The sequence below is a fragment of the Periophthalmus magnuspinnatus genome, chromosome 10, assembly GCF_009829125.3.
Source record: "Periophthalmus magnuspinnatus isolate fPerMag1 chromosome 10, fPerMag1.2.pri, whole genome shotgun sequence".
Classification (NCBI taxonomy): Eukaryota; Metazoa; Chordata; class Actinopteri; order Gobiiformes; family Gobiidae; genus Periophthalmus; species Periophthalmus magnuspinnatus.
The window spans coordinates 15,451,699-15,463,023 of record NC_047135.1 but is presented as its reverse complement, the minus strand read 5'-3'; the positions used below and the strand labels follow the sequence as shown (position 1 = coordinate 15,463,023).

The 11,325-nt window shown below is 40.8% G+C and overlaps 1 protein-coding gene across 2 annotated transcripts; it reads right to left on the bottom strand.

Moving 5' to 3' along the window:
* Positions 1–244: 244 nt before the first annotated feature.
* On the bottom strand, positions 245–11,137 carry hgh1 (HGH1 homolog (S. cerevisiae)). 2 transcript variants are annotated; one of them, XM_033974073.2, is made up of 9 exons: positions 10,978–11,137; positions 9,790–9,907; positions 7,436–7,574; positions 5,904–6,041; positions 5,126–5,277; positions 4,954–5,054; positions 4,751–4,849; positions 4,387–4,601; positions 245–560 (listed from the first exon to the last, which is right to left on the bottom strand). In XM_033974073.2, exons 2-9 carry the CDS (start codon positions 9,897–9,899, stop codon positions 423–425), a joined length of 1,092 nt encoding a protein of 363 aa, XP_033829964.1. In that variant the 5' UTR covers positions 9,900–9,907; positions 10,978–11,137; the 3' UTR covers positions 245–422. The 2 variants fall into 2 exon arrangements, with proteins under 2 accessions (XP_033829964.1, XP_055080721.1); XM_055224746.1 differs by lacking the exon at positions 245–560 and adding an exon at positions 2,387–2,590 and having other exon boundaries at positions 10,978–11,122.
* Positions 11,138–11,325: the final 188 nt, after the last annotated feature.

Sequence of the window (11,325 nt, the reverse complement as noted above, 5' to 3'; positions counted from 1 at the left end):
ACACCCACCCCCACACTCTCTCTCACACACACACTCTCACTAACTCACACACACACACTCACCCCCACACACTCTCTCTCGCACGCACTCTCTCGCACGCACGCGCACACGTTATAATGAGAGTAAACATGAATCATGTTACTGGTGCTACAACTCCTCATAGGTCTCTAGTGAAATAAAGCAGGAGCACGTGACTGCACAGATTTTACAGGAATGCTCTCTGGTGGAGAAAAAAGGAACTGAAAACTTATTGAAATTTATTACAGAAGAAATGTAATTTTACACAGTCCATCGAATGACCAGGACCATCCAAAGCAACTGGTTTAGTCCTGTTCTAATCCTGGTTCAGTTTTGCTTTAGTCCAGGTTTATTCCTGGTTTAGTCACGCTTCAGTCCTGGTTTAGTCCCGGTCTAGTCCCATTTCAGTCCTGGTTTAGTTCTCGTTCCAGTTCCTCTTGCTCTTGAGCGTCTGCTTCTCTGAGTTTCTGTTCCACTTCTTCTGGGATTGGGATTTCCATCAGATTGTCCATCCCGGTCTGAGGCTCATCCCCAATCAAGATCTGGAGAGAGGAAAAATTAAAGCTGCACTATGTCACTTTTATGGTCAGGGGTATTAAACATGCTCGTCTTCATGGAAATGTTATTGCTTTGCTTGGACTGTTTCACAGTATGGCATTAAGCATCTATATTCATGGAGAAAAGTTAGAGGTCAGATCTGTGAAGAGGCAACCCCACTCACAGTAAGAATGGATGTTTTTCAAGACATTTTAGGATAATAAAAACAGCGGTAATCCAAAAAAATGCAATATATACATCTGATCCCACACTGTGAAACATTCCAGGCAAAAAATCTCCATGGAGACAACCAAAAGTTACATAGAACGCTTTTCAGGGACAATGTCAAGTCTTTTACCCCCATCCCACGTACAAGTGAGCAGATCAGGAAGACAGGTGCTTGTCAGTTCCAAACTGATATAATCTACCTTTTATACAGAGGGATATCAGTCTGGTCCTTACTCTCTCTGTCATGTCTCGAGCCAGAACCAAACACAACCATCCAATCACATTTGTGTTTTTCAGGGACAAATGTGAAGGAGTTCCTTGGTCATTGGTTACCCTAAAGGTGTGAGGACTTGGTCAGAGCACAGGAAAGAGTGTCAGAGGGCTGAGAGGGAATGGCACAAGTCAAAGCTCCAGGTTCATTATGCAATTTAGAGAGAAAAGACGTACAGTTGAAACCAGAATTTACATACACTATATAAAAAGACACACACGCTTCTTTTTCTCACTGTCTGACATCAAACTGTTCCTATTTTACGTCAATTAGGATTGCCAAAATTATTTCTATTTACTAAATGCCTGAATAATGAGAGAAGGGTTGTTTTTAGACAATTTTTCTTTACTTTCTTTAAAGTCAGTAGTTTACATGCAGTAAGATTACTATGCCTTTAAACAATTTGGGAAAACCCAAATGTCATGTCTTTGGAAGCTTTTGATAGGTTTATTGACAACATTTGAGTTAATCAGAGACACACCTGTGGATGTATTTGAAGGCACACCTGAAACATACTGCTTCTTTGTGTAACATCATGGGAATGTCAAAAGAAATCAGCCAAGATATCACGAAGATAGCAAATTGCACCAAAGGATGAACAAGTCTGGTTCATCCTTGGGTGCAATTTCCAGATGCCTGCAGGTGCAACGTTCATCTGTTCAAACAGTTATACGCAAGTATAAACACCATGGGAATGTCCAGCCATCATACCGATCAGGAAGGAGTACATAACAATGTGCATGACAACCCAAGAACAAAAGCAAAAGACCTTGTGAAGATGCTGGCCGAAGCTAGTAAGAGTGTGCCACATCCACAGTGAAACGAGTACTGTATTGACATGGGCTGAAAGGCCACTCTGCCATGAAGAAGCCATTACTCCAAAAGAAATAGAAAAAAGTCTTCATCCCCCAGGAACTTTTTCACATATTGTCACGTCACAACCACAAATTTAAATACATTTTCTTAGCATTTTATGTGAATGACCAACACAAGTGTGAAGTGGAAGGAAATATTTTACAAGATTTCCATTTTTTTTTTAAATAAAAAAAGTTAAAAGTGTAGCGTGCAAAAGTATTCAGCCCCCTTTTTCTTGAATGCAACCAATTGCTTTTAGAAGTTGCCTAATGAGTTTGGAAAGATTGAATGTTGACCTAATGACTAAAAAGAGTCCACCTGTGTGTAATCTAGTCTCAGTATAAATGCAGCTGTGCTGTTAAGGCCACGGAAGTGTTGGCGAGCAAACCACAAAATGAAGTCAAAGGAGCACACCAAACAGGTCAGAGAAAAAGTTGGATAAGATAAGATATGCCTTTATTCATCCCACAGTGGGGAAATTCCAGTATTGCACCGCACAGTTAAAGAACAGAAGGAAAATGGTACATGCAAAGTTGTGATGAAGTTTAAAGAGGGGCTTGGATCTAAAAAGATTTCCCAAGTGTTGAAACATCTCAAGGAGCACTGTTCAATCCATCATCCAGAAATGGAAAGAGTATGGCACAACTGCAAACCAACCCAGACATGGCCGTCCACCAAAACCTACAGAACACACAAGAACAGCACTCATCAGAGATGCAGCCAGGAGTCCCATGGTGACTCTGGAAGAGCTACACAGATCCACAGCTCAGGTGGGGGAATCTGTTCACAGGACAACTATTAGTTGTGCACTACACAAATGTGGTCTTTATGGAATAGTGGCAAGAAGAATCCATTGTTGAAAACCATCCATAAGAAGTCTCATTTACAGTTCACTAGAAGTCATTTGGAAGACACAGCAAACATATAGCAGAAGGTGCTCTGGTCTGATGAGACCAAAATCGAACTTTCTGGCTTAAAAGCAAAATGCTACGTGTGGAGGAAAACTAACACTGCACATCACTCTGAACACACCATCCTCACAGTCATACACGGTGGTGGCAGCATCATGCTGTGGGGGTGCTTTTCTTCAGCTGGAACAGGGAAGCTGGTCAGAGTTGATGGGAAGATGGATGGAGCTAAATACAGGGCAATCTTGGAAGAAAACCTGTTGGAGTCTGCAAAAGACTTGAGACTGGGGCGGAGATTCGCCTTCCAGCAGGACAATGATCATAAACAAAGTCAAAGTGACAATGGAATGGTTTAAAGTAAAACATATTCATGTGTTAGAATGGCCCAGTCAAAGTCCGGACCTAAATCCAATTGAGAATGTGTTGCAAGATCTGAAAACTGAAGTTCACAAACAGTCTCCATCAAATTTGACAGAGCTTGAACTCTTTTGCCAGGAAGACTGGGCAAAAATTTCAGTCTGTAGGTGTGCAAGGCTGGTGGAGACATACCGACCTCCTGCTGGTGCCCAGAGTCAGGACTAAACATGGAGAATCAGCATTTCGGTTTTCTGCAGCTAAAACCTGGAACAGTCTTTCTGAGGATGTAAGACAGGCCTCTACTTTGACAATGTTTAAATCCAGGCTCAAAACTGTAATTTTAGGTATGCATATGACTGAAAGGTTTTTATTCTGCACTCTCTTCTTTTAATGTGAATTTTATGATGATTACTCTTGTTTTGATTTGTTTGTATTGTGATTTTAAAGTATTTCTTAGTTTAGTTTACTGATTTATTCTGATTTATTCAGTCCCCGGCTCAGTCCCCAGCACAAACAGCTTGTGTTCAGCTGACGGGGGCTGACAGGGACCTACAGCTTTCACAAAGGTTGCATTTTGTGTCAATTTGTTTACCTATTTTCAGATCATAAACCTTTCTCAGGTCAAAATCATTCAATTGCATTAAAAGCTTTTTAATCGTTAGCTTCAGTTTGCTCTGCCCCTCTCTAGCTACTCTTGCTCTGACTGGTCAGAGTGGTCACATGGTACGAGAGACTGCATTCCTTGCGCTCGCTTGCTTGCGTGAGCATGTGCCCGTGTGGGAGAAGAGCACGATTTTGCGCATGGTTGGTGGACAGGAGAGCCATGAGATGTACCTAGTGGCTAAAGGCTAATCTAGAGACGTGTGCCATGGACCTTGGCCCATTGACTTGAATGGAAGATCATGTTTAGGCCCCAGAGCCTGGTTTATTGCTTCGATCATCCGCCATGTTTTTCAGTCCGCTGTGATATTTTTGTCCTTTTTTTTTCCTCGTAAGCAGCCATATTTGTTATCTCTGGGAGATTCACTGGTGACCAGATTCACATCTTCAGGAAGTTTTGAAGAAGTGTATGTTCTGGAGTCCAGGTATGGAGTAGTCGGATTTCACCTGTATACGTTTCTCGCCATTTCGTTGGTACTTGGTAGAGTTTTCAGATTTATAAGCTTAAAGGTTGTTCGTACCTGGACAGTTCTCACCTGTACAAGTCCTCACCTGTATGAGTTTCTCGGCGGCACTCCGGGCCTGTGGGGTACTCTCCCAGCTGTGGTACTCCCTCATGAGTGCGTACACCTGTCTGCTCTTCAGCACGGAGCGCCCCCTGGAGGTGGCACACAGTAGCAGTAGCGTCTCCAGGAGCATGCGCCTCAAGTCTGAGTCTGGCTCCCGCTGTTTGTCCTCCGGAAGGTACTGTAGGTCCACAGGCAGGCCTAGAGCAACAGATGTGTCAGATGCCCTCCCTGTGTCAGATTCCCTGCCTGTGTGTTTGATGCCCTCCCCGAGTGTCAGATGGTCAGATGCCCTCACTGTGTGTCAGATGCCCTCACCGTGTGTCAGATGCCCTCCCTCCTGTCCATACCTTCATTCTCCTCCTCACTCAGCTCCTCTGGTCCGGCTAAAGGCAGCAGTAGAAAAGGCAGAAGGTCTACCTCGTCGCTCAGTAACCACGCGTGATGAGCTATGGAACACCAAATAAAAACTTTAATGTTTTAGACTTCAAAGCCTCTCAAAGCTTCCCTGGGACAAACTAACAAATGAGAGATAATAATAAAATGCTCTTACAGTGGTCGAAGCAGCAGTTCCTCAAAGTCGCAATGACTCCGCCCCTTCGTATGGTTGATGCCTCAAACTGAGTAAAGGGGAGGAGCCTCTGCAGCACACACCTACAACAGGAAGTACAGGTTTATATAAACAGTCCCCGGCTCAGCCCCCGCCTCAGCCCCCGCCTCCTTACCGGTCTCGGTCCAGGATCTCCTCCCTGGCCTCCTGTAGCTGGCTCAGGTTGGACAGTAGAGGGCCAATGTAGTGAAACGTCGCTTTGGGGTTGAACTTTTCGCAGCAGAAGAGTTCCACCAGTTTGGACAGTCCTACTTTGTCCTGCAGTACCTGAACAAACCATCCAAAAAAAACAATCTTACTCAGTATACACCTAAATGCACCACAATGCAGACTTGGGAAATTATTTAGACCATGTTATGCAAAGTTGACTTTTTGAGGCTTTTGTCCATGTTGTACTGTTGTCCCCTTATCAAATCCTGGAGTTATATTTTGTTTCATTTGCGCTTGTTTCATTAATCCATTTATCCAAAGTTGTCCTCCCTGAGCCACAAAAAATCCTGTTTACATATTGCTCATTTACTTGTGTCATAGATAATACTCCAGACTTCCATAGTGCATAAACTGTCACTGGACTCATACGGCACTCAAATTCACAACGAATACATGGCTCTGTTAGCATAGCATTCACAGGTGATAAGGACTTCAATTATAAAGTATAGTAGTCCAGAGAAGAGAATTAAAGCCACAAGAATGCAGCATATCTGTCTTCTGTACTGAATTGATTGTTGCTCCAATCAATGATAAAAATGGTGTAGAATGTGAATAAAAACAACTACATTTTGTTGGGAATGATGAGCGCTATTTTTTGTTCCTTAAAATCTCAAAATAGACCTGCTGCAGGTTCAGGAGCAGCCCCCAGGCACTGGCCCCATAGCACGCCCTGGAGATTTCACCTGGTACACCTGGCGGCAGGTGCGATCATCCCGGCTCAGGTTGGACAGGATTGTGCAGATTTGGTCTGAAAAAGGAAACGAAGGATCCAGCAGGTTTATGCAGAGCAGAGGCAGAAGATTCAGCGCTGACACCAGCACCTGACGGCAACACAGAACCATTAGACCATGAAAGCCTTTGAAACACAAGCACAAAAAATACAGTATGGGCAGAACAACAGTACAAAAGCCACACTACAAGTAGGTTAATAACAGTTGTTTGAAATAATAGTCACAAGTGTTTCAGAGGAACGGGTGTTACAGAGTGTTCATGAGCCCAACAGCAGACGGAAAGAAACAGTTCTTGTGGTGAGAGGTTCTAGCCTCCTGCCTGAGGGAAGGGGCTCAAATAGTCCATGTCCAAGGTTAGAAGGGTCAGCTGTGAACCGACATGCCTGCCCCTGAGCCCTGGAGATGTACAGGCACTGGGAGGCTACAGCCGATCACCTTCTCAGCAGAGCACACAATGCTCTGCTGCATTTATCTACTTATGGGTGTTTTTATTGCTCAAAAATGCCTTGAAAGACATGCATTCTTACTGTGGCAGCCTCCACAGACTTGACTTATAACTTGGCCTTTGTGGTACTTGTCACTATGAAAATAAGCGGAGACAAGTTTAATGCTGTTGTGGAAAACTTATAGTTCTAGTTGAAAAGTAATACATTTGCGAAGTTTGGTGAGTTTTGAAATACAGGAAAAAAGGTTTATTCTTTGTTGCAGCCGATACAGACAGGACAGAGCCCAGGCCTGCCCTGGCAACAGACTGGTAGCCTCCCGGCCTCTCCCCCAGTTCCCCTCTCACTCTAAGTCCAAGTCTCAACAACCCAACCGAGCATCTGAGCTCTGCCTATTTTATACCAGAATGACAATGCTACATACATTTCAAAGCAGAGTGACTTTTGTTTCACACCCATGAGATAATGAACTTTTACACTTAGACAGGTAGAACAACAGCGAGTTTCCTGTGGGATGGAGACAAGCCTTCACACATGTTAATGTCTGGTCTGGGTCTGGCAGACTGACACAGATCAAATGCTTTTAAAGACACAACATGAATATACTTAAATTTCCTCCACAATGCCATCCTCTGGAACTTTCTGACAATACATACACATACAATTTACATGGAAACAAGCAGGTCAAAAAAAGTTACACTGTGCAGCTTTAAACCAGGGGCTTCTAATCTTTTTGTCTCTGTGAACATCAGGTATAAACACTATGAAAAAACATTTCCTTCGGTATCAGTTTTGATTTTTGTTTTATAAGATCTAGTGCTGTGCAACAGAGATACAGTTGTTTCTAATGGTCAGTGATCAGCTTGGGTCTTTTTAATGGAGAGGTCTACAGTCAATCCTCTGCCAGTAAAAGGACGTGGTTTGGAGCAGAAGCAAGACTTTTGGAGAAAGAATTAAATAGTCCTGGTACAGTCCTGGAACAGGCCTGGAACAGTCCTGGTACAGTCCTGGTACAGTTATACTACAGTCATAGGTACAGACCTGGTGCAGTGTCTCCTCTGCAGACAAGTTTATAAAGGTGTAATAAACATCTTTGACAATTCCGATGGAGGGATCAGAGGTCAGCCGCAGCAGCGCTTGGAGGAGGTCAGGTTTGGAGCCCAGGAGTAGGCAGCCATCTCTGAAGAAAAAAAAAAACAAGATTTAACAAGAGGACAGGGACCTAAATAACTCTATGGGAGATTCACTGAATTTTAAAGAAATCGGCAAACTAATGATCCACAAATGTTGACCCTTATTGGGGCCCGAGCACGAGAGCCCTAATGTATTGTAATTAAGTGGTATCGAAAATTAGAGTTCATTGAGCTCTACTTTTGAGTGAAGACCCTAAGAGAAAATATTGAAAGACAGCTCAGTAGCGCTACCTGAGAAGACCCACACCCTGAGACTTTGCTACCTGAGAAGTCTCAGGATGTGGTCATGACACGGTCTTAATGAAGTGGCCATTTTGCACCTTAAAAATCCCTATAACTCTAAAAAATGGTCGGATCTGGACAAACCCAATATAGCGTGCATTTGTGGCTATGGGTGCACATGCCCAATGTAAAATACACATGCCCAATGTAGCGCATGCATTTTGATGAACTGGACATAATGATGTGTGGATTAAAATTCAATCTTTAAAATGGCTCTCCAACGCCTGCTGCGAAGTTACAATGGGTTGTAAAAAATGATCTCCAACATGACACTAGAATATTGAATTGCATGTCAAGGTAAGGTTGATATGCAGATCTCCCACTGTAGCGTGCCTTCCCTTTGTGCTTTTTGAAGCAAATGGGCTGATATTTAGCAAAATGTTTTAACATTTTCTGATCGGTTTTAAAATGTTAGCCTATTCCAATTCATGCTAGCGAAAATACTACCTTTATGGGAGCTTGTACACAAAAATGATCCATTGCCTTCCATTGTTATCATTATTTTTTATGACAAGTACAAAGTGTAAAACATGCAATATCTAAGTTCTATATATTTTCTGAACCCTCTGAGTTTAAATTATTGTCCTGGCATAATTTTGGAATGATGAAGTAATTTTTTTCCTTAGAGGCTGAAATGCATCTAAATTTGCATTGGGGGGAGATTGACACCAGCCCCTCCCCTCAGGACTCATTGACATAAGGTGTGTGTGAATGGCTGTGTGTTTGTGGAGTTACAGTAGTCCCAGAGAACAGTGAAAGACAGTATTTTACAATCCCATACCTGCCCATTCATAGACTATATTATATGTAAAATGTCCTATTCATGTACTATTTCATTATGTCAAAAAACCTCAGTTTATTTTGGGCAGGTCGCTCTGGAATGAGTGTCTAGGAAGTGTGAAAGACAGTATTTTTTGGTAAACTTTATTTTTGATGAAGTACTTGTAAGATCTAGGTATATATGCAGGGCCAACAACAGAAGTATAAAATGTGTGACCAGAAATGCAAAATAAAGGTTTAGAAACAGCCAAAATCATGTATTATCATAAAAATTTCACAGTTCTAAAGACATATCTTACCTCCTTGTCAATGCCCAATCTCATTTTATCTCAGAAAATAAGCAGGGTTGGACCTGTTAGTACTGGGTGGGAGACCACTATGTGCCACAGTGGGGCGGCAGTGGTTCTATTAGATGTAGTCATTAGGAAAGACACTTCACCCACATTTACTAGAATAAAACTGATTGGTGGTAGTCAGATGGGCCAATGGCAGTTTTGTGAGCTTCACTTCCATCAACCTGTCCCAGGGCAACTGTGGCTACAGAAGTATCTTGCCACCACAAGTGTGAAGTGAATAAAAAATGCAATGTAAAGTGTCTGAGGACCCAAAAAGCGCTCCATATATCAAATTAACCATTTTGTCACTATTAAAAGAAAATCATATTTTTAAATGATTATAAAAAGAACACATGTTGGTGGAAAAATATATGTATTAAGTCTCCATAGTTTCATATATGATGTTTACAGCATGGTTTTGTATAGGCTTCAATGGGGAAAAATATTCAATATTCAAGAAATTATGTAAACACACAATTGTAGCTCAGAACATTAACTTAAAACCAAAGGATTCAGATGATGTAAAGAAAGTGGAGATGCACGTTTTAGAAACTTATTACAGCAGGTTAAAAAAATTTATCGGAAAGGATACTAGGGGGTACATTTTTGTACAAAGCTTCCTCACCGAGTATGGAATGCATTAACATTGAATTTAGGGGTTAAATATTTGAATATACACATTTTCAAAAAGACATCATAAAGTGAGATGTTGGCTGAGCAAAAAAACAAAAGTTTGAAAAAATATGAATTCTCTGATGTGTTACAGCCAATAAATACAGATGGTGTGTGTGACATGGGATATCACCTGTTCGCAGACAGCCCGAGCACACACTCAGTGGCCCCTGCTTTAACATCAGGTCTGGTCTCAGGTCTGAGGAATGACAACAGCTCCTGCAACTCTGACTCACTCAACATCTTTTAATCTTGACACGGAATAAAACATAAGGGTTTAATAATCTGGAGACAAAGTAAACCATAACAAAGCATAATTTATTTTAGACAAAAAATACACCATAAAACTGATTATTACTTGTAAATTGCCTAGATATATTTGTGTTTTTTGACACAGGTCTAATGCCACTCACTTATTTTGAATTCTTCTTCTTTTTTTGCTCTTTGTTATTATATTGCAATGTGCACGCTCCCTTGTGAGTCAATACACTCTGTGAGACCAACCACTAAGTTTACATGAATGAAGGCTAGATTTTAGGTCAGACATGGGCAAACAACGGGCAGGGCCTAGACATGGCCCTTTGGGTTTATTAATCCGCCCCGCCGAACGTGACCAAATTACATTAAAATAGCTAAGGGTAAACCTTGTTTAATTTACCTTTTTAACAAGTTGTTGATCTTTTGCCACTTGATAAAACTGAATGTGAGTTTTTCTGCTGTGTTTATTTAACTGAAATTAATTAAATGAATTATTAATTTAATTATTGCATCATGCTTTGCTGCATGCTGTAATGTTATAAATATTTTTTATATATATATATATATATATATATATAAATATATATATATAAATATATATATATATATATATATATATATATATATATATATATATATATATATATATATATATATATATATATATATATATATATATATATATATATATAAATATATATATATATATATATATATATATATATATATATATATATAAAATCATAATCTCAGTGTGGCCCGTGTGTCAAAATGTTTGCCCACTCCCCTCTAGGTGCTCCTGGCCAGGACCAGGCTCAAAGTTGAAGAAGGGCAGCTACAGTAGATGGCTAGTTTCTTGTAAATAAAAGCTGACATGATGAAGTTGGTTTTCCTGTGACATTGGTAGTGATGACATCAGGATATAAAATAATGTTTAAAATAAATTAATAACATCTCTATAAGAAGATTTTCATGACATTTGCATCAGCTGAATGACAGAATAAAGCACGCTCCAGTGCAGATATCAGCTACAAACTTATTTCATAGACAAAACTAAACTCACCTTCAGTCGCTTCTGTCCCGGTCTGATCCCATGAATTTAACTGCAGAGAACACCGCAAAAGTGTACATTTAAGATAAAATTCGGGGGCGAAAAGAAAACATCCAAAAACATGTGCAAAATTCGATCCACGAAAAATCACGATCGTAGCGCTTCCGGGTGCGTCACATCCGGTTTGAACGACGTCTTCAAAACAATGAAACAAATCAGAATTTAGATCTTGAAATGTGGATTTTATTCTTAGAGTTTTAAGCATAGATCTACGTTTAATATGCGAATAATAAATCTAAAATATAGAAGTAATAAAAGAGCAGATCAGGAGTATCACCACAAAAGGGCACCCACACTTAA

Coding starts and splice junctions, on each gene's coding strand:
- hgh1 (XM_033974073.2), bottom strand. CDS start 9,899: ATGTTGAGTGAGTCAGAGTTGCAGGAGCTGTTGTCATTCCTCAGACCT. Junction 7,575..9,789: donor CTCGGGCTGTCTGCGAACAG/GTGATATCCCAT, acceptor TTTTTTCTTCAG/AGATGGCTGCCTACTCCTGG. Junction 4,850..4,953: donor GAACTGCTGCTTCGACCACT/GTAAGAGCATTT, acceptor GGTGTTCCATAG/CTCATCACGCGTGGTTACTG.